Source organism: Onychomys torridus, chromosome X (genome assembly GCF_903995425.1).
Source record: "Onychomys torridus chromosome X, mOncTor1.1, whole genome shotgun sequence".
In the NCBI taxonomy this organism is placed as follows: Eukaryota; Metazoa; Chordata; class Mammalia; order Rodentia; family Cricetidae; genus Onychomys; species Onychomys torridus.
In genome coordinates this window covers 52,255,819-52,277,057 of record NC_050466.1, presented here as the reverse complement: position 1 = coordinate 52,277,057, position 21,239 = coordinate 52,255,819, and the positions used below count along the sequence as shown (strand labels likewise).

The following is a 21,239-nucleotide window of genomic DNA, read 5'->3' as shown; positions in this document are numbered from 1 at the left end:
ACCTCAGGACATAGGGAATGTCAAGGCAAAAAAGGTTAGAGAAGTGAGTAGGCCCTGACATTGGGGGGGTTCACAGTCAGGTCTTGGGGGCCCTTTTTCTGCAATCTAGCAGAAACATCTAGTTAAGTTTAGCTGGGCTTGAATCCTGGCCAAGACTTGTTCTTGTCTGGAGGCCACCCAAAGACAAACCTTGCAGCAAGAGAAGCTCAGGTAGAAGAATGACCTGGCTGACAGCCATCCCTAAGGAGATTGTGAGAAGTTCCTGGGAAAAGGTAGGCAAGTGGTAGGCCATCCAAGAGGCCATTTGGGTCCTCTTTCTGCATCTATGGCCAGGACACCTATTCTACTAGTTGTGCAACCGCCTGTTTTGCTCCCTTCCAATGCTAGCCTGAGAGATGTGAGAAGGAGGCCAGCCCCTGCCTAAGAGCCTTCCTTCTCTGCCAAGTGTTAGGGACAACCAAGGCTCTTCTTTTAGCCCAGGAGACCCAGAGGAGCCAGATGCTTGAGGATAAGAAAGGGTATCCAGGCCAAGCAATGGTGGCACATACCTTTAATCCCAGCACTTGGGAGGCAGAGGCAGATGGATTGCTATGAGTTCAAGGCCAACCTGGTCTACAGAGTAAGTTCCAGGAGAGAGCCAGGGCTATATAGAGAAACTCTGTCTCAAAGCAAAACAAAACAAAACAAAACAAAAAAAAAAAAAAAAAAGAAAAAGAAAAGAAAGAGTATACAACAGGGATTATGAGCCAATCTATCTGAGTTAAAAGCATCAGTTCATCTTCCAGCCTCAGTTTTGTGCAGGGAAGAATCTCAAAGGCAGTACAGAGCCAAGCAGGGTTGGGCAGGGTCCTGCACCACCACTTCCCAAACCCTCCCAAGGGAAGATCCAGTGCTTCCTTGGCTAAGGATTTCACGGCACAGACAGGGCAGGCAAAACCTATCTTCCAGGCTGGAAATGGTTGTGGAGCTGTTCCGCCTGCATCTTCAGCCGCTGGAATTCCTCTTGAATGAAGTCTGTGATGGCTTTCCGAATCTCCACCTGAGAGCAAGGATGGTGTTGGCCTGCACTCCCCAGGGACCATGGCTGAGGTACTCTGGGAGTCTGAGAGGTTGGGAAGGCCAAGGACAACTAGAGGACCTTGGGTGAAAACTCACAGCTGACTTGTTTTCTGCCCGGAGCCGCTCAAGCACAGGGAGTGCACTGAAGGGCTTCCCGATCAGCACGGTGATTTTCTGTAAGGATGACAAGGAGTCTATAGTTCCAGCTCAAACAATGTGAGGAGTCAGAGCCCTGCCCTGCCCAATGGGCTTGGTGCTCCTGAAAGCCACTGTCTCTTTCTTCAAAACAGGCATTTGGGCTTGGTGATATCCAAGAGACAGCCTAATCCTAGGATCCATCCTATCAATGACTTGTCCTGTCCCACCTTGTCCCCCACCTGATTTTCAATTCCTATTCTAAAGGCCTTGCTTCCAGAAAAGCCCCACCTAGCCCCCCACTACATGCTTATGTTCAGCAAATAACCAATCCTTTATAGTATGGGCTAGGAAACACAGGGCAGATAGCAGGCAAGTAGATAGATAAGAATCAGCAGTGCCTACCCACCTGTCCAAATCGGGGGAAGTAGGGTGGGCTATTAGGGAGGACATCATTCATTCCTGTAGCACAGTGGATAGAAAGCCAGCCATTGGGGGAAGCAGGGTACCAGAGAGCCCCAGGCACTTCTCTCAGCCATCCAACCCACAATCCCCTTAAAAACATCAAAGGAAATCCCTCCCTATCCCCAGCCCCTGGCTCACCAACATGCCATAGTGGCAGGATGATGGGATTTAGATGACACTCAGCAATCAGCCGTCCAATTCCTACTTAGGAGAGAGGCAGAAACATTGGCACAAGTTGGGCCAAGCTTCCGTGCCAATCTCTGGCCAATGTCACTTCTACTGTCTCTCAGTTAAAGACTAGTCCTTGACTCACCATCTGTCCCCTTCCCAATGCTCCTGATTCACCCACCAGAGAGGGGAATGAAGCCAGGGATCCACGGGGCCATCTTTGGATGGGGAACTTGGCTGTGTCAGCTTGACCAGCAACACTTACCCCATTTGAAGCGCAGGAACTCAGAACTCATGTTTACTTTCCCTGGTGAAAGAATAGAGACAAGGCTTGGAACCCGAAAACATGCATGCTGGAGGACCGTGACCAAGCACCCAACTGACCTTCTGGAAAGATGTGTACCCAGTCCCCATGGTTAAGCTTCTCCAAAATGAAGTCCATCCCTTTCTGGTAGACACCATCTCCTGCAGAGAAAGGTCTGTTCTCTTTGATTCATTCTCTGGGGAACATATCAAGCTCTCCAAACCTCAGTGAAGTAGATTCACACATTAAGGCCCACTCCTGATACATCCTCATTAGGCAACAGTTCATAGCATCATCCATAGACATGTCCAATAACTATTTCCAGAGCCTGTTCCTCACTGCTACCTCACCCTTCACATTTTTGGTTTGACCACATCCTCCACTCAAGATGGGCATGGTGGCTCATGCCTATAATCCCAGCACTTGAGAGGCTGAGGCAGGAGAGCTGCTGTGAGTTTGAGGTCAGGATGGGCCACAGAGTAAAATCCTGTATCAAAACAAAACAATGTCCTCTCAACCTCTTGGTGGCTCTCATGTACAAATAGCACCTTCCTTTTCTTTTTTGAGACAGATATTCCTGTGTTACCCAAGCTTGCCTCCAACTTATGGCAATTCTCTTGCCTCAGCTTTCCTGGTGCTGGAATTACAGGTATACATCAAAACATCTGGCTAGACAGTATCTCTTACTGAAATGATAACCATGGCAAGTCCTCCACCTCCCTCTGCTCCTATGGCTTGCCCTGCTAGAACCTGCCCCCACAACACACACCCATTTTCTGGCTCCAGATCAGCTCCAGAGCTTCTGTACTCTTTGGATGCCACTGCTTTGACCTTCCTTGAGGTTTCTGGGCCAAGGGAGAACACTTCAGTAAACAGAAAACACAAAAGAGACTGGGAAACTTGGAAGGATCGATCAGTATTTCAAGGCCAGCCTGGCAAGGGTGGTCATTAAAGGTGTTTGCTCCTCTAACAAAACCCACTGGTATATACCCTCTGAACTTGAAACTGGGAAATCAAAAGGGTAATAGCAGCTTACACTTTTTAGCTTTTGCAAATGCTATTTCTAATTGTGTAAAAATCACTTCAGTGCTTAAAGGTCAACCTACAAAGTCTTAGGCTTAGAGAAAAATTGTTTGTTTTAACACAGAAACAGTATCACAAGCTCTGTTTTGGTCACATGTAATTAAATCTTAGCTGTCCTTGAAATTAATGTTTCATTTTCTAGTTTTTTTTTTTTTTTTTGAGCTGAGGATCGAACCCAGGGCCTTGCGCTTACTTGGCAAGTGCTCCACCATTGAGCTAAATCCCCAACCCCCATTATCTAGTTTTTGTTTTATAATTTTTCTTTCTTTTTTTCCAGACAGGGTTTCTCTGTGTAGGTTTGCGCCTTTCCTGGAACTCACTTGGTAGCCCAGGCTGGTCTCGAACTCAAGAGATTCATTCGCCTGGCTCTGCCTCCTGAGTGCTGGGATTAAAGGCGTGTACCACCACTGCCAGACACTATAATTTTTACAATGCTGGAGATAGAACTCAGGGCTCTGTGCCAGCAACGAACAAACTGTACCATTGAGCCACACCTCCAGCCCTCAATTTCTTTGTATGTGTATATGTGGGCACACACTTGTGTACACACATGAGCTTTTTTTGAGACAGGTCTCCGTCTCCAGCCCAAGTTGGCCTCAAACTCATGGTAAATCACCTATTTTCACCTCCCAAATACAGGACTATAGGCACAAGCCACCATACCTAGCTTTTTGTTTGTTTGTTTTTGTTTCTTTTGAGACAAGGTTTCTCTTCGTAGCCCTGGCTATCTTGGAACTAGCGCTATAGACCAGAATAGTCTCAAACTCAGAGACATGCCCATCTCAGATCCTGTTTTTAACTGAAATAAAATCTAGGTACAGATAAAAAAAGAATGAACAGAACTGGGACTATAACTCAGAGGTACAGTATACACCTAGAATGCAGAAGTCTCTATGTTCTGTCCCCTGAACTGAAAACAAAAGAAAAAGAGTAAAAATAGACACATACACACAAGACTTGAGTTTGCTGAGGAGAGGCACTTAGAGTCAGAGACAGGTGTAAATTATTAGAATGCTGACATATCAGAGCAGGACCTAAGAGAAAATGCCACTGTCATTCATCAAGATGATGAATGCTTAGAAAGATGGAAATAGAACTTTCCATCCTGCAGACATTTTCTACCTTTCTCTTCTCTAGCACCTAGCACATGCCCCCCTCCCTTTTGGAATGTTTTTGTTTGTTTGTTTTTCGAGACAAACTTTTTCTGTAGCTGTGGCTGTTCTGGAACTTGCTTTTTGTAGACCAGGCTGGCCTCAAATTCACAGAGATGCGATTGCCTCTGCCTCCTAAGTGCTGGGATTAAAGGTGTGTGCCTCTACTACCCAGCTTATTTGCCCATTTTTAGACTTTTTCTTTCATTCTTTGCTTAAAAAGAAATCTGCTTCCCCAGGGGAAAGGGAAATGTGCATCTGATCTTAAATATCTGAACTCTGTCTAGAGAATCTGAGTCCTATCTAGAGAATGTGGATCAAGATGGCCCCTACTTCTATGGGTTTGTGAAAAGTACTGAGTAATCATTCAATTCCAGGCTCCTCACCCCACCAGTCTGTTCTCACAGAAACAAACCCTCTGGCCTTCTATACATATACCCCACTGCCACCATAAAGTGATGGTACCACACTTCTCCCCCTGAGAGGAATAGTAGATACAGAAGGGATGGCAAATAAAGCTTTCTTGAATTCTCATGCTAGAGTTCTGGACAATCCTCAGGCAGCTGCAGAGGATCTAAGAGGCCATCCTTCTCCCTACCCTCTGCCATCTATACTGTTATGTCATGGCTCTCCTGAATCCTTCTAAGACAGAGACACTGACCACCAGCTTCCTTACCCCCAAGGGAGGCCTGGACATGCCTCTCAAGAGGAGCAGCTCACCTCGACACACAGGCACACATTTGCCCAAGCTGAAGAAATGAGAGTGCAGCTCCTTGGTGAAGCAGATGTCTGCAGCTGCTGGGGTCCTAGAGCAGCAACAGACCCAGTCATCCCTGCCTTCAAGACTTCCTAGTTCTTGTCCCTAACTCCCCCTACCCAGTGCAACACCTGCCATCATTGTCATGCAGAATGAAGCTCAAGAGAAGGGTCTATGGGGCCCCACCCATGCCCTTCCTCAACTGCTGGATGCCACCTCCTGAACAGAGGAGGAAGGGCAAATCTGGGCAGAAATGGGTGGACCACTTCAAGGGGCCTATTGCTCCTCACCAACGCATCAACTTCAGGTTCCAGATGTGGCGAAGTTTCAGGATTCCTAGGAAAAAGGAAAGCCCTTGATTTGACATGGCCACTTCCACATTCCTTCTAAATTTCTGATATCCTGTTCAAATAACATTCTCTGGAGGAATCCTAAGAGGAACACAAAACTTCCAACAGCTAGGCAGTATATCCCACAAACAATGCTATGGTTTTCCTAAGAGCCTGGTGAGAAGTGAATCTACTCTGTCTTTGGCTGGGGCCTGTTCGTGTTTTGCCTCCCTGAACCCAAGCACACTGGCACAGTACCCCATAGATGAGGGTCATCCATGCAGGATTGGTGGTTGGAGACGGTGATGAGGGGTGTGGCAGGGCCTCGGTTCTCAATGAGCTCATACAACACTTCTTTGTTGTGCACGGTAAGTTGGTTCATGTACTCTGGGAAGAGAAGTCAGGCTCAAGCTCTTGCTCATCTCCACCTGCCCGAGGATTCTTCCTGTGCCAAAGAGACCCTGTCACACCCCCAGTACCCAACCCAAAATCAAACTCTGGCCAAGCTGGGGGCCTGTGACAGACTCTGTCTTGGCCTTTGGCCACTCACTGGTCCAGAAGCAGCTGTAGGTGCCCACCAGGCCCATGACGACGCTGCTGGCTATGGTCCAGGTGAGCCGGGGCACCGCGGGAAACGGCCACTTCACGTGGAGGGGCATCTCCTCCGGTCCTGACCCTGCAGCCCGGAGCTCCTCCTGCCCCGGGCCAGCCCGTGTCCTCCACCGTTCAGGAGAGAGATCTCAGGCACACTAGCAGGGGGCTAGACTAAGGTCACCTAGTGGGGTAGCTCAGAGCCTCCTTAGCACCTCTCTCTAGACAGAGAAGCGCGCCGCTATGGCCAGGAGCCAGGGTTCCTGGGGGGAGCCATACATACTAAAAGAGCTTGCCTTGGCGGCCTCAGGGTCCGCGTACCCGCCGGAAAAGGCTCCTCGCCTGATGTCGCAAAACACGCCTAGGTCGCTTGACGGCTGCCGGGGGCAGGTCTACGCCAGCCTCGCCCCGCCTCCCTCCGGTCTGGGTCTTGGCTAGAGACCGCCGGAAGCTACATGTCTCTTTGGTTCCTTAATTCTAGTGACTATAGGTGATGTGAGCTACGCAGCACCATTACCTGAAGCCACTCAAGGCCTAGGCCGATGGAACCCTTTTACTTATTATCTCTCCCCTCCCTCCCCCACCCAGTGTGAATCCGGTCATACACGCTTCTGAAGGCGCACGTGGAGGCAAGAAAAGGGCATTGAGTGTGTCTGCGTCCATCATTCTGTGCCTTACTACTTTAGAAGCAAGGTCTATTATTGAGCCTGGGGTTACATTTTTTCGCCTGGGTTGGCGTCCAGGAAGCCTCAGAGATTATCTTTTATCTGCCCCCTCCATTTAAAACAATATAGTCTAATGCAGCCCACACTAACCTCAAACTCACTATGGAACCTAGGCTGGCCTGGAAGCCACAGCAATCTCCTACCTCCGTCTCTCAAGTGCTGGTATTATGTGGGCATCACAGAGGCTTTTTTTTTTTTTTGAGGGAGGGGGGATTTTCTGTGATCCCTGACTAGTCTGGAACTTAATATATAGACTAGGCTAGCCCCAAACTCACAGCGATACCTGCCTTCCAAGTGCTGAGATTAAAGGCATATGCCACCACCACATCCTGGTATTGTTTTAAAACTCAGTTTTATTGATTGTACTGTAGTATTTCCCCCAGTAAGTTGGCGGGTGGAGGGTGAGGGGGGTTATCTCCACAATAAAGTCCTTGCCTAGCATTCATGTGATAGCAAAAGTAACAAATTTCTGCCCATGAGACGTTTTTCTAAGCTGCCACTCCATAGTCATCCAGTGGGGACCTGAAAGGAATCAGTCGCCAGTCGCGCTGCCTATCCTGTGCAGAAGGTCCATTGCTTTGGGTTTTCTGAGCAGTAACGTTGGCAAACATAATCTAGGAGGGCCTGAGAACCTGCAGAAAAGACTGTCTTTGTTTCGCTTCCTGCTGTGAGGAAGGTGCCAGAGAGTGAGTGAGCAAACCTACTCACCTTGGTCCCTGGGTCCAGGTAACTGCTCAATGATGTGCCAATGCTTGTCGGCGCGGGTAGCACCAACCTTACTCAGGTCCCCAAAGTGCTGTCCGCTCTGAAGAGACACCACCCATCTTGGGCGGGGAAGGCGGGCAGGTGGCTAGTTCCCAGGCGCCGCCTCCTGGGCGGAGGAGCGGAGCCCAGCCCTGCTTGTTGGGACAAGCGAGCTGGCTGTGGGGCCGGCCCTTAGGGTGGGTCTGGAATCCGGCTTCCTCTTCTCTGCACTCCAAGTCCTTACCCTGGCTGGCGCCGCGATTCTGTGGAGTGTTTCAATCGGTTCAAGGCTGAGGCAGGCGTGCGGTCAAGTAGGTCTGCCGAGGTAGGAGAATCCTGAGGGCTAGGGAAAGGGAGGAGGTTGCTCTCTACCTGCGGAAAGGCTTAAGAGAAGAAGGGAAGCCGGGCGGTAGTGGCGCTCGCCTTTAATCCCAGCACTCGGAGGGTTGGGGATTTAGCTCAGTGGTAGAATGCTTGCCTAGCAAGCACAAGGCCCTGGGTTCGATCCTCAGCTCCATAAACGAAAAAAAAAAAAATCCCAGCACTCGGGAGGCAGAGCCAGGCGCATCTCTGTGAGTTCGAGGCCAGCCTGGGCTACCAAGTGAGTTCCAGGAAAGCCTCAAAGCTACACAGAGAAACCCTGTCTCGAAAAACAAAACAAACAAACAACAACAAAAAAAAAAAAAAAAAAAAAAAAAAAAAAGAGGAGAAGGGAACTTTGATCCAGAACTAAGGCTGGCTTTGGAAGATTAGGATGGGCATTGAGCTGAGGCCAGGAACCATCATTCTTTGTGGCTCTTTCCCAGAGTTCTAGTGGTCTCAGTCTCCAAATGTAGTTTGGCCAGTGCAGAGCTGCACCAATGCTCACATGTATCCCAGAATAGGCACCAGTGCAAAGAGACAAAAATAAGCATGAGTGACAGAGCAGATGGCCAGAGAGAAACAAATATCAAAGCCGGCCAGGAAGATACTAACAGAAACACTGAGATGGGCAGAACCGGGATAATAGAAACTAACAGAGAGGAGAAAGTGACAGGGTGACTGAGAAAGCAAGCAGAAAGAAGCAGAGGGCCTCATGCTTCAGAATGTGACATGAACAGGGAGTACAATATAAGGGCTGAGCCCAAAAGATATGCTAAGGCAGAGCTGAGCCTGAGACAATGATAAACCTGATACAGATGCTCAAAGAGGAGTTCCAGGAGCACCCAATAAAGTTGAGGCCAGCCTGGGACCACATAGTGAATTACAGACCAGCCTTGGTTATAAATTGAGGCCTGTATATGAAACAAGCAAAAATGAAAAAAGAAGGAAAAGAGGGAAAGGAAAGCACATAACGTGTCACAAATAGAAAGAGAGAGATGGTCTGGTATAATGGCTCAGCAGATAAGGACATTTTCTGTCAAATTTGATGGCCTGAGTTTGATCCCTGGAACTCACATAGTGGAAGAAAAAAACAGACTCCACATAGAAGCATGCACATGTGCATACATACACAAACACACACAAGTATATGTTTAAAAAAAGAAAAAAGGTTTAAGAAGGAGAAAGAAATGCCTGAAGAGGTTCATGTTTTATTTTCTAATATGGATAGGACAAACTGAACCTTCCTGAATCTGGGACTATCTCTGTCCCAGGAAGTGGGCCTATATGGAAAATGGCACACAGTAGCTTATTTATTTATTTATTTATTTATTTATTTATTTATTTATTTATTTTCAAGACAGGGTTTCTCTGTGAAGCCCTGGCTGCCTAGAACTCATTCTGTAGACTAGGCCGGCTTAGAACTCAGATCTGCCTGCCTCTACCTCCTGAGTGTTGAGATTAAAGGCAGGTGCCGCCGCCGCCGCCACTACCACCACCACCCAGCTACTCCTTGACATTTCGATGAAGTAAGTTAAAAGAATGAGGTCGAGTTCGAGGCCAACCTGGTATCCAAAGCGAGTTCCAAGAAAGGCGCAAAGCTACACAGAGAAACCCTGTCTTGAAAAACCAATAAAAGAATGAGGTCAAACCCTTATGTACTGTTAGTGGGAATGTAAAATGGCACAACAGCTGTGAAAGCAGTTTGGTGTTCCTTAAAAATTAAAAATAAAACTATCATATGAATCAGCAGTTCTGCTTAGGAAATTGAGATGCTTGCTTTATTCAAAATGGCTGAGCTGGAGGTTCAGATGATACAGTATTGGCCTAGTTATGAGACTTACCTAATATAGCTTACATAGTATAGCTTCCCAACATAGCCAACATATGAGGCCCTGGGTTCTAGCCCCAGCACTGCATAAGCCAAGCTTGGTGGTATATACCTGTAATTCCAGTGTGGGTGAGGTAAAGGCAGGAAAATCAGAAGTTCAAGGTCAGGTTACCCCAAAAAAACAAGCAAACAAACAAAACACTACAGGGTTATGGATATAGCTCAGTGGCAAAGCAGTTCCTTAGCATGTGTAAGGTCCCGTTTTCAATCCCCAGTAACCCACATAAAATGTTAAATAAGAGCCAGGCAGTGGTTTTGCACGCCTTTAATCCTAGCACTCAAGAGGCAGAGGCAAGTTGATCTATATGAATTTGAGGCCAGCCTGGTCTACAAAACAAGTTTCAGGATAGCCAAGACTACACAGAAAGACTCTCTCAAAAAAACAAACAAACAAACAAATAAATAAATAAAAGAATCAAAGTAGTGGATGTACCCCAATGCTGATGGACAAAATGTGTCAGCATAGACTGGAATATTGATCATCTTTAATAAGGAAGATGGGGCCAGACAGTGGTAGTACACGGCCTTTACTTTAATCCCAGCACTCAGGAGGCAGAGGCAGGCAGATCTCTGCGAGTTCGAGGCCAACCTGGTCTACAAAGTGAGTTCCAGGACAGCCAGGACTGTTACACAGAGAAACTGTATCCCGGAAAAAAAAAAATGTGTTTACTGTTTTTGCAGAGGACCTGAGTTTAGTTCCAAGTGCCTATAGGTTGCTCACAATCTCCTGTAACTCCAGTTTAAGGGGGATCTGATGTGTCTGGACTTTGAAGTTACCTGCATGTGAACGTATCCACATGCAGATACATACATATAACTGAAAGTGAAATATACCTTTTTTTAAAATGGAAGAGAATTTCTTGGCTGACAAGATGTGTTAGTGGGTAAAGGCACCTGCTGTGAAAGCCTGGTACCCTGAGTTTGATCCCCAGAATCTAGTAAAGGTAGCAGAAAGGTGATGACTCCACAAAGTTGTCTCCTGACCACCACATATGAGCCATGGCACATACCCACCAACCAACACACACAATAACAATAATTAAAAAAAATTAAAGCCAGATCTAGAGCCAGGTGTGGTAGTGCACATCTTTAATCCCAGCACTCAGGAAGCAGAGGTAGTGGAATCTCTTTGAGTTGGAGGACAGCCTGGTCTACAGAATGGGGTCCAAGGCTACATAGTGAAAACTTGTCTCAAAAAACCAAAAATAGCTAAATACATACATACATACATACATACATACATACATACATACATACATACATATATATATATATGAGTTCAAGGCCAACCTGGTCTATTTAGTGAGTTCCAGGACAGCCAGAGCTACACAGAGAAATCCTGTCTCAAACAAACAAACAAATAAATAAATATAAAACCAGGGCAGGAGAGATGCTCAATAATTAATAGTGTATACTGCTCTTGCAGAGAACAGAAATAGCTCACAACTGCCTCTAACTTCAGCTCCAGGAGATTCAACTCTCTGTGGCCTCGTTAGGCATCTGCATGTGCATTTACCTCCATAAACATATACATAATTAAAAATAATATTTTGTTATTTCTTGAGACAGGGTTTCTCTGTGTAACAGCCCTGGCTGTCCTGGAACTTGCTCTGTAGACCAGGCTGGCTTTGAACTCAGTTTCACCTTCCTCTGCCACCCGAGTGCTGGGATTAAAGGCATGTGCCAATACCTCCCTGCGCTATCTTTTTTAATCATTGTGATTGTGGTTTTTTTCCTGGGTATCACAGAAGTTTATTTAGCAAAAAGTTTCATATGAAAATGTGCATGACCCAATTCTATATCACAGTCAAAAGAGACCCTTTGGGGAGGGTTGTGGACTTCTCTGCTAAAAAGCCATTGTTTAGATGCTTTCCAAGTTTTCTAAGATGATACTGGTTTCCTCATATGACCACCATTCCATTGTTGTTCTGCTGCTCACTACTTGTCATTCATCACATCCATCAGTCTCAAGATTCATAAGGGATCAAAGCCCTGCAGTATCCAAGTACTGGGAGTGTAAGTATATGCCACCAAACCTGGAAAGCCTCTCTCTCTCTCTCTCTCTCTCTCTCTCTCTCTCTCTCTCTCTCCCTCTCTCTCTCCCTCTTTCCTCCTCCTCCTCCTCCTCTTCCCTCCCTCCTCTCCCCTCTCCTCCTTCCTCTCATCCCTCCTTCTTTTCAGTACTGAGGGTTGAACTCGCAGTCTTTATCTTTTTTTGTTTGTTTTGGAGACAGGGTTTCTCTGTAGCTTTGGAGGCTGTCCTGGAACTCACTTTGTAGACCAGGCTGGCCTCAAACTCACAGAGATCCACCTGCCTCTGCCTCCAGAGTTCTGGGATTACAGGTGTGCACCACCACCGCCCGGCCAGTCTTTATCTTTCTATATCTTTCTAGGCATGGTAGAGAAGCACCCTGCCATTGAGCAATTCCCCAGTCCTGAGACCCTGTCTTTCAAAAAATAAAAACAAGGCTAGGTGTGGTAGCATACTCCTATAATTCCATCCGACTGCTTTCTGCCTCCTGAGTGCTGGAATCAAAGAGGTGCACTACTGTCTGGCTTGTGCTTGTGTTTTGAAGCAGAGTATCATTATATAACTCAAGCTGGCCTCAAACTTGTGTTCTTCTTGCCTTCATCTCCCAGATGCTGGAATTATAGGAGTATGCTACCACACCTAGCCTTGTTTTTGTTTTTTGAAAGACAGGGTCTCAGGACTGGGGAATTGCTCAATGGCAGGGTGCTTCTCTACCATGCCTAGAAAGTTTTATGCCATGCCACCTATATCTTATCAGGTGGTCAAGCCTAGTGTACAGAAGTTGAAACACTTCCCAGGAAGAGATGCAAGAAACATTCAGGGCCAGCAGCAGGGAGCACACCAATTAGCTGAGATCAGCGGCAGTGCCAGTACACTCTGGACAACCTGGATTCCTTTGGAGGGCTCATGATGCCACCACATATGGCCATGCATGGTCTTGTTGTGGCTCTCCTGCTCATCCTCCTGGCTGGTGGGGCTGAAGCCTTTCGTATCTGTGCCTTCAATGCCCAGAGACTGACACTGGCAAAGGTGGTGAAGGAGCCAGTGATAGATACCTTAATTCAGGTAGGTTAAGTTCATTGTTGCAAATTATCTGTGCCCTTAAGGACCTTGACCAGAAACCCTTAGCTTTGCCTGACCAGGGACATGCACTAAAAAGGGGGGACATCCGGAAATGTGAGTGCACAGATATGCAAAGTGTCTTTTGACTATCATTTAATTACCAACCTCTTCCTCTAAAAAAAAATGGGCAAGGTATAGTGGAATGATGCTCTTTATTTTTCTGGGTTCCTCCTAGTCCCACTGCTATCTGCAGCCACTCTGATGTCAGTCTTTACATATGTCAGCCCCTCAATAGTGACAGCTCTGAATTGAGCTGGTATCCCTCATTCCCTGCAGATCCTGACCCGATGTGATATCATGGTGCTTCAGGAGGTGGTGGATTCTTCCCAGAAAACTGTGTCCTTTCTGCTTCGAGAACTTAATAGGTAAAGAAGGGTTCTATCAATCTAATCTGGGTTCCACCTCAAGGGCCCTAACTCTGGGTTCTTTTACTGGCAGATTTGATGGTTCCAGGAGTTACAGCTTCCTAAACAGCTCCCTGCTGGGGCGCAGCACATACAAGGAGAAGTATGTGTATATCTACCGGTGAGTATGGGGCTTGAAATCTATCCTCATAAAGACAATTCTAGCTGATCTTGGTGGTCTGAAGACACAGCTAGTCTATTCAAGAGGCTATATTAGGTAGAAGAATTGCTTGAATCCATGAGTTCAAGACCAGCTGGGCAATAATGAAATGGATCTCAAAAAGACTCATGAAAGTTCTAGATAGAGCTGGAAGATGGTTCAGTGGTTTAAAAGCACTTGCTGCTCTTTCAGAGGACTAGGGCTTTATTCCCAGCACCCACACAATAGCATACAACTATCATTAACTTCAGTTCCAGGCGATCAGACAGCCTCTTCTGACCTCTGCAGTTCCATGTTGTACAGAGACATACATGCAAGCAAAACACTCATACACATAAAATAAAAATAAATCTTAAAACAAGTTGAGGCCAGCCTGGTCTCCAAAGTGAGTTCCAGGAAAGGCGCAAAGCTACACAGAGAAACCCTGTCTCAAAAAACAAACAAACAAACAAAAAATCTTAAAACAAAAACAAAAATAGTCCCAGAGGGCTAGAGGCATAACTCAGTGGCAGAGTATCCCAAGTGATAAACTCTTTTAAGCTAGAAGTGGTGGTCCATGCCTTTAATCCTAGCACTTAGAGGCAGAGACAGGTGGATCTCTGTGAATTCGAGGCCAGCCTGGTCTAGAGTTTCAGGACAGCCAGGACTATATAATAGAGAGACCCTGTCTAAAAAAAGAAAGAAAGAGAGAGAGAGAGAGAGAGAGAGAGAGAGAGAGAGAGAGAGAGAGAGAGAGAGAGAGAGAGAGAGAGAGAGAGAAAGAAAGAAAAGAAAAAAAGGAAGAAAAGAAAAAAAGGAAGAAAGAATAAAATGGAAGTTCTAGTTCATATGCCCATATGAAACTGGTAGAACAAGGAACTGTGAATGTTCCTTCTTGAGCACTAGCTCTGCTCTTTTCACATAAGACTTGGGTCCACTGCTTTCCACTCCTTGGTTTTCCCAGGTCTGACAAGACACAGGTCCTGAATGCCTACCAATACAATGACACAGATGACCTTTTTGCCCGAGAACCATTTGTGGCCCAGTTCACTCTCCCCAGCAAAAGTAAGAGGGGAAGAAAGGTGGGCCTAGTACATGGAAATAGGAGGGGAGGTGCAGCTGGCTCTCCTGTGGGTTGGTTCCTAGGGGAAGTAGAAGTGGATGTGTGTGAGAAGAGCTGACAGCTGTGGCAGCCTCAGCTTCTTGGGCCTCGCAGTTCTTCCTAGTGTGGTACTGGTTCCACTCCATACTACTCCCAAGGACGTAGAGAAAGAGCTGAATGCCCTGTATGATGTGTTTCTGGATGTCTCCCAACGCTGGCAAAATGAGGTAATAGCTTGCAGAGGAGAGGGGAAGGTGGGATGGCCCTCTGGCAAAACCCAACCACTTGTTTCATCTTTAGGATGTGATCCTGCTTGGAGACTTCAATGCTGACTGTGCATCACTGACTAAAAAGCGTCTCAACAGCCTGGTACTACGGACTGAGGCAGCTTTCCGCTGGGTGATTCCTGATGGGGAAGACACTACAGTGCGGGCCAGCACCAACTGTACATACGACCGAATTGTGATGCATGGGCAGGGTTGTCAGACATTGCTGAGGGCTGCAGCTCCCTTCAACTTCCCCAGGAGTTTTCAGCTGACTGAGGAAGAGGTAAAGAAGCTAAGTTGCCACAAGGGCTACACAATGCTGAGGGCAGAGTTGTGGAGGTGAGTTGACAGGAAAGCCCCTTAGCCCCCCAGGCACTGACATTTCATCTTGCTGTCCTGCTCCAGGCTCTCAGCATCAGTGACCATTATCCTGTGGAGGTGGAGCTGAGCCGGGCAGCTCCAAGTATCCAACCCTTAGTCTGGCCATTCTGTTATCTCAGCTGGGTAAGTGGCTTGGCACCTTTTATACCTGATGGCCATTGACTTGACTGGGACACTGGCATCTCCTGGAGCTGAAGCAAGACCTGAAGGACTTCAATTACAGCCTCCCTTTTCACATAGGCTTTCTGCTGCCTGCTATTCAAAGAGGAAGACAGGGCTGGCAGTGTTCTTGCCTATTAAATCCAATGCCTTGTGTAGTGGGTAGCCATCCCAGCATTGGCCTGGGAGTTCCAACCCCCATTGAGGCTTCGGTAGTGGTCACGCCCACAAGGCGGGGCTGAGGGAGGAAACTGAAGACCCAGGATCAAGAGCAGTTCTCCAGAGAACACCGCCAGACTGCGCCATACCTTTCCCAGACCCTACAACCTACCCCTTCATTTGTAAGTTACCCCACAAAATAAACCTCCCCTTTAACTACATGGAGGGGCCTTAATAATTTCACCAATAGCCCTGGGTTTGATTCCTGTTTGGAATAGACAGGACTTGTCAATGTATTCCACTCTACCCCAGGTAGTCGGAAGCAGAGACAGTGAAGTTCCAGGGCTAGAAATGGGCTCAGGGATTTAGAATGTACCTGCGGGAGACTTGTACAACTGACAGGAATGATATTATATGCCAAGTAGCTTATTGAAAATGAACTCACATGAAAAGAAAAATAAAAAACCACCCTGGAGATAGGAACTCACTACTAGCTTGCAAAAAACTCTGGTAGATAGATGTTAAGAAATGTTCATAGCACCATCACCCCAGGTTTGCTTCAAAATAGTTAGATCTAAGTTATCCTGCTTCTCAAATGGTTAAACTATATGGGCTAGTCTTGTTTCTGGGCCACAGATCCATGGTGTGATAAACTTGCTCTGTACTCATGTACTACATGGCTCTGCCAGGAATGTCAGGTTTAAAGTATTTCAATAAAATCACCATTTAAAAATAACTTTGTATGCTTAATTCATTAAACTGCCCTGCTTTACCAAACTATACAAACCCCATGGTCTTAAGAATCGGATACAAATACATTAAGCAGACTGTAAGATTTATTACGGAACATGATTTGGTAGGGTACAGGAGAACACTGTGGAACCCCTCAGGAGTGCAGGGCTCGCCATTTGTCCAAGGGACCACGATTGGGGATATACTTGACCCCACAGCCATCAGGAATAAGGCGCTTCTCAGCAACCATGTCTTCAAATTCATCTGCATTATACATTATATTTGGTGAAGCCCCACTTCTTTGAGATGTGGATCTAGAGGGAGACAAGAAAAATAACTCAGTAAAGAGGATCAGAGCAAGAAAGCAGAAAGGAACTTAATAACAATACCACCCACCTTCTGGCGGCCAGGGAACTTGAACTTGGCTCTACGAAGAGCCTCAATCACATGTTCCTTATTCTGCAGCTTGGTGCGGATGGACATGATGACCTGGCCAATGTGAACCCTGGCCACTGTGCCCTGGGGCTTTCCAAAGGGACCCTGCATACCTGTCTGGAGCCTAGATTGGGGACAACATTGAGATCAGAGGCTTGAATAACTGCCAGAAAATTGTCTCCAAGGTCCCTTAGGGCAACCTATATAGGCAACAGGCTGCATACACTACCAAGGAAGCTGCTGTTTGCAACCATTGCACACCAGGCCCCCATGGGGAAAGAGACCTGGTCGGCTTAATTAGCTGCAAAAACAATCAAGGAAAAAACCCCAAATAATCATCTGGGAGGAATTACTAGCTCTTTGAGAGCTATCCAACTATGTACTCCAGACAGATGATTGTCATGGTCAGAAAAAAAAAAAGTATGAATAGCACAAGTTTTTCCCTTTACTTCAGGACCAGAAGCTGATAAGCCTTAGTTGTATGCCCATGCACCACACTAGTGTCCCATCATTGGATCCCTTTAGAATTGTACATGGGTCTTCTACAAAAGCCAAGTGCTCCTAGCCAGAGCTGAGCCATTTGTCTTGACTGGTAAAACAAATACAACATAACAGGCCACTAATTATGGGAAAAGGCAAGAATTGCCAGCTTACCTGTCAGCCCCAGCACAGGACAACATCTTGTTGATTCGGATGACATGGAAAGGGTGGAGCCTCACTCGAATATGAAAGCCATCCTTGCCACAACTCTTTACCATGTATTTGTTGGCACAAATACGGGCAGCCTCCAGAGCTGAGTGGGAATAAAAACAGCAGTGAAAACAGGATAGTGCAGAGGAAGGACTGGGATGGAGGTCATGTTAGTGAAAACCTCAGAAGTAGCTACTACCACATACAGTGTACACAGGAAGAAATGTTGATTAACAAAGGGGATCTCACCTTCAGAAGAGAGCTGCTCATATTCATCTGACACCATGTGGCCACAAAGTGGGAACTCATCAACCTTTGCCTTCTTCCGTCCCAAGTCAAAGATGCGGATTTTAGCATCTGAAAAACATTAAGTATTAAAGTGTTAAATGCCCACGGAGTGAGAATCGGACAGCACCAAAGACTCAGTTTGCAAGTTTGTCACTACTTACCAGGGACACCTCGGCAGAAGCGAGACTTTGGGTACGGCTTGTTCTTACAATACCGGTAACTATAAAAGGAAGGAAAGTTAGGTGTGTAAAGTATAGCAACTAAACACAGCAAGCTTTAAGCAGCGACAAAGGGAGGGCAAGACCAACTCTGAATTCAGTCTCCATTATCGTAAACTGACTCTAAGGCAACTAATTAAACAGGCTGCCATACAAAACTCATGAAACAAAAGCCAAGCACTAGTATCACCCCCTAATAAGAATGGGGTGAGATGGCACAATTTTTCAAGACCTCTGAGCATGTGGACGTAAAACCGGCCTCAGCCACGTGAAGAGAATATGGCGCCATCTGCAGGGCATGCAGCTAGGTGGCGCCCAAAACTGCTTGGCCGGCCCTTGGTGTCCGGTTGAAACCACAAAGCACAAGGGTCCGGAAATAGCATGAGAATCTTTATGACAAGGTTTACTTGCGAGAATGATGGTTGGATGCATACGCGCACATGCTTCTTGCGCTACACAAGCGCTTTAAACTAGTCTTGGGCTAACCCACCCACAAGCTTGAAAAAAAAAACAAAGCTCCCAGTAAAGTATTAAAAAAACCCCAAAAACCTGGGGTTTTCAGTTCAGGGTCGCTGAGTGACCGAAAGTCCACCTCAAAAGATTTTCTTTGGGGATAAATGCAATTATTCCTCCGTTTTTACAGTAGAAAAATAGTATGGCTTCAGCACTTACCACCGGGCGGGGCGGCGACCCATGATGACAATTAGGATCGTCGGTGGCTGTAATGAAATGGTCAAAGTAAGAATACAGACCCGGATTAAGTGTTAAAGTCCCAAAAAAGAAGGATGAAAGCACCGAAAAACACCAAGGAAACGAACACACTCACCGCGCCGGAGGAAAAGAGACGCTCCCACGCCTGCGCATGCCTTATATAGGCGGCCTATCCTCCAGCGTAGGAACCATAGAGTCCCAGCTATGGGGTGATGTCGACGCTCTATCAGACGCCAGGATCATAGATGCAGCGGCGTTCTGCGCATGTGTACTAGGTTGGCCCGAAACATGCGCAGAGCGCTTTGGTGACTGGGACACGGGAATCGGAGCCGAGTGCTAGCGAATGAGGTTTCGACACATAGGCAGGAGACACCAACTTCCGTCTGGCCATTTTGGGCGGGGAGCCGTTGACAGAGTTTGCTGTAACTAATATTCTAACAATTTCCTAAGACTTGTAAAGAGGAGCTTTTCTCAGTGGAACTGGGTGGCCATGCAGGTGTTTTCTAGCTTAAGGGACTCCAGAATATTGGTTCAAGTTTTCCTCAAAGCTACAGGAAATGGCGCCGAAGTGCTATGCTAGGAACTCGGAGTTCCTTTGTCAGCAGGGAAGTTGGAGCCGGAGATCCATCCACAATGCTTATACCTACACCGAAGAGCCCACAAAGAGCACCATGATAGGCGCTTGGTTCAACTGACCTTACTCTTTAGCTCTTAGATTTATTTTTGTGTATGAATGTTTTGTTTAACAGTGCCTGGCAAATCTTTAACCCCAGGAGCACAGTCTCCCAGGCCTTCCTTGCAGGAATATGTTTGTGGTACATGAGATATTCTTTCAGCCAGGGTGCTGAGCTGAGTATCCTTGGGCTCTTTGAGACACAGCCAAGCTCAAAATACACACAGATTCAGAGCTATCTGTTCTCTCTGTCTTCCTAGTGGATATGAGCCACCTTTCCCATTCTCTGATAGGAAGGTAAGGAGCAGGGTGACAGCAAGGAGCCAGACTTCCCTTGCCTGGGATATTATCAGAGAACCAGGGGAGGGGCTAGGTCTGCCCACTAATATTTGCATGGCATCTTGGCCATGGGGTTACTTTATGGGCTTCTCTGTAGAAATGCAGTCAGGACAGCCACCAGCTGGAACTTGAACCATGTACCCATTCTGGCTTAGCAGCTGCTCCCTCCTACCCCACTGTTTTTCTCTATGTTCCCAGTAGAGCTGTATTGGAGCATTATGGCCAGGGTCTCATACACCAGGGTCTCCAGAAGCTGATTCCAGTATGTCCCTGCCCACAAGTAGGACCCTAGGGCCTTTTGTAGACAGTGTGGCCACTCTTGGCACCTACACGCAGAGCCTCTCCAGCTGTCTCAAATCAAGGGCTCTGCTTTGGCTACAAATCAAGTTCTACTGTCTGCACTTAATTTGGCCTGGAACTGCCTGTTGTGGGCTAGTGTTCTGCCCCTTGAGCCCTTCTCACTGACCGTGGCAGCTGGGCCTTGGCGTCCTCTCTAATCTGGGTGTGTGGAGAAAGGACACACACTGGTCCTCCACTGGGGGATGAGGAGAGGGCATGGAGGGTCACTGTCATACACTCCCTTGTCTGGTAGTCCTTGAGAGGTACCATGACTCAAACTGGTGCCCTCTGCCTGCCTTCACCTACCAGTCTTGGGACCCTGGTTGATCCCTCCTGCCGCCTACCTGAGTCTCCCTGCCTCTCTTTCAGGCCATGGCTGCCTGGCATATGCATGGGCATCTGCTCCTCCAGGGATGTCTGCAGCCCTCGCCCCCAGCCCCAACTGTCTGTGGCCTCTGTGGGGTAATTCCCATGATTACCTGCTGCTTGTCCCCTCTGCTCTATTCCCACCCTGCCACCTTGGCCTGGGCCAGCCTTCTAGAAGCCCACGGGATTACTGGTCAGTTCCTGGTGGGGTATGAGTGCTGTGGCCCCCCACTGCTGAGGGAAACCCTACTGAAGGCGTTGTCTCCCTTTCCTTATGGGGGTGGGGGGTTTGAGCAGAGTGTCTAGGCTGTCAGGCTAAGGGAAGAGGAATGGTCGGCTGGGCCTGCCCCGCGCCTCCCCCTGCCCTGAGTCCAGCCTGAAATTGCAGTCTCTGGACCCTGCTTTCGGCTGGAGCCAATCAGTCCCTGGTCCCCTTCTTGGTATCACTGAGTGGGAGGGAGGTCAGGCTGGGGAAGGCGTATGGCCATGTGGCCTTGACCTCTTGACTTCTGGTACCTGTTGGCCAACAGAGCCAGGGCATGGACTCTGTTGTGGTTGGGCATCTCCACCCCACTGCAGATTCTAGGCCATGTGGCCTGGCTGACTTGCAGAGTCAGTCAGCTGAGGTGGCCACAACTGTGTACCCTGCCTGCCTCTTGCTGCTAGCTTGTGGGACCTCCTGTATTTCCTGTGTGGCTGGGTCTGTCCAGAATGGTAGGCATGGGACTGGAGAGATGACTCAGCTGTTAAGAGAACTTGCTCCTCTTCCACAAGACCCAGAATCGATCGATTCCCAGCATCCATATTATAGTGGCTCACAACCATCTCTAACTCCAGACCAGGCAACAAAATGCTCTCTTCTGGCTTCTGTGGGCACCAGGCATGGATGTGGTACACAGACATACATGTAGGAAGACACTTA

The 21,239-nt window shown here is 47.4% G+C and overlaps 3 protein-coding genes and 1 non-coding gene across 9 annotated transcripts; 1 reads left to right on the top strand and 3 right to left on the bottom strand.

Moving 5' to 3' along the window:
• Positions 1 to 716: 716 nt before the first annotated feature.
• Positions 717 to 7,870, bottom strand: Taz (tafazzin). Of its 5 annotated transcripts, none has more exons than XM_036175027.1 (10): positions 7,476 to 7,870; positions 5,710 to 5,838; positions 5,413 to 5,458; positions 5,086 to 5,171; positions 2,212 to 2,292; positions 2,093 to 2,134; positions 1,798 to 1,863; positions 1,604 to 1,656; positions 1,156 to 1,233; positions 717 to 1,039 (listed from the first exon to the last, which is right to left on the bottom strand). In XM_036175027.1, exons 2-10 carry the CDS (start codon positions 5,831 to 5,833, stop codon positions 938 to 940), a joined length of 678 nt encoding a protein of 225 aa, XP_036030920.1. In that variant the 5' UTR covers positions 5,834 to 5,838; positions 7,476 to 7,870; the 3' UTR covers positions 717 to 937. The 5 variants fall into 5 exon arrangements, with proteins under 5 accessions (XP_036030920.1, XP_036030916.1, XP_036030917.1 ...); XM_036175023.1 differs by lacking the exon at positions 7,476 to 7,870 and adding an exon at positions 6,002 to 6,550; XM_036175024.1 differs by lacking the exon at positions 7,476 to 7,870 and adding an exon at positions 6,002 to 6,549 and having other exon boundaries at positions 1,798 to 1,860.
• Positions 7,652 to 15,568, top strand: Dnase1l1 (deoxyribonuclease 1 like 1). 2 transcript variants are annotated; one of them, XM_036175021.1, is made up of 9 exons: positions 7,652 to 7,836; positions 11,728 to 11,778; positions 12,552 to 12,859; positions 13,193 to 13,281; positions 13,355 to 13,441; positions 14,424 to 14,524; positions 14,676 to 14,788; positions 14,862 to 15,110; positions 15,233 to 15,568. In XM_036175021.1, the coding sequence occupies exons 3-9, from the start codon at positions 12,701 to 12,703 to the stop codon at positions 15,368 to 15,370; spliced, it is 936 nt and encodes a 311-aa protein (XP_036030914.1). In that variant the 5' UTR covers positions 7,652 to 7,836; positions 11,728 to 11,778; positions 12,552 to 12,700; the 3' UTR covers positions 15,371 to 15,568. The 2 variants fall into 2 exon arrangements, with proteins under 2 accessions (XP_036030914.1, XP_036030915.1); XM_036175022.1 differs by lacking the exon at positions 11,728 to 11,778.
• A 776-nt stretch (positions 15,569 to 16,344) lies between these two features.
• Positions 16,345 to 18,639, bottom strand: Rpl10 (ribosomal protein L10). The gene is given in 7 exon segments (XM_036174777.1): positions 16,345 to 16,538; positions 16,540 to 16,572; positions 16,655 to 16,817; positions 17,348 to 17,486; positions 17,633 to 17,740; positions 17,833 to 17,891; positions 18,562 to 18,639. Coding segments are annotated over 7 exon segments (651 nt in total). The 5' UTR covers positions 18,585 to 18,639; the 3' UTR covers positions 16,345 to 16,412.
• On the bottom strand, positions 16,866 to 17,000 carry LOC118574890. The gene has a single exon (XR_004943772.1). It is a non-coding gene; the product is annotated as a small nucleolar RNA SNORA70 (small nucleolar RNA).
• Positions 18,640 to 21,239: the final 2,600 nt, after the last annotated feature.

What these genes read in the sequence shown, in the direction of transcription:
- Taz (XM_036175023.1), bottom strand. Translation starts at nt 6,110, where the DNA reads ATGCCCCTCCACGTGAAGTGGCCGTTTCCCGCGGTGCCCCGGCTCACC. An exon ending in GTTCCTGCGCTTCAAATGGG is followed by an intron (nt 1,864 to 2,092) that starts GTAAGTGTTGCT and finishes CTCTCTCCTAAG; the next exon opens with TAGGAATTGGACGGCTGATT. An exon ending in CCTGCCACTATGGCATGTTG is followed by an intron (nt 1,657 to 1,797) that starts GTGAGCCAGGGG and finishes ACTGTGCTACAG; the next exon opens with GAATGAATGATGTCCTCCCT.
- Dnase1l1 (XM_036175022.1), top strand. Translation starts at nt 12,701, where the DNA reads ATGATGCCACCACATATGGCCATGCATGGTCTTGTTGTGGCTCTCCTG. An exon ending in CTGCTTCGAGAACTTAATAG is followed by an intron (nt 13,282 to 13,354) that starts GTAAAGAAGGGT and finishes TTTTACTGGCAG; the next exon opens with ATTTGATGGTTCCAGGAGTT. An exon ending in CCCAACGCTGGCAAAATGAG is followed by an intron (nt 14,789 to 14,861) that starts GTAATAGCTTGC and finishes TTTCATCTTTAG; the next exon opens with GATGTGATCCTGCTTGGAGA.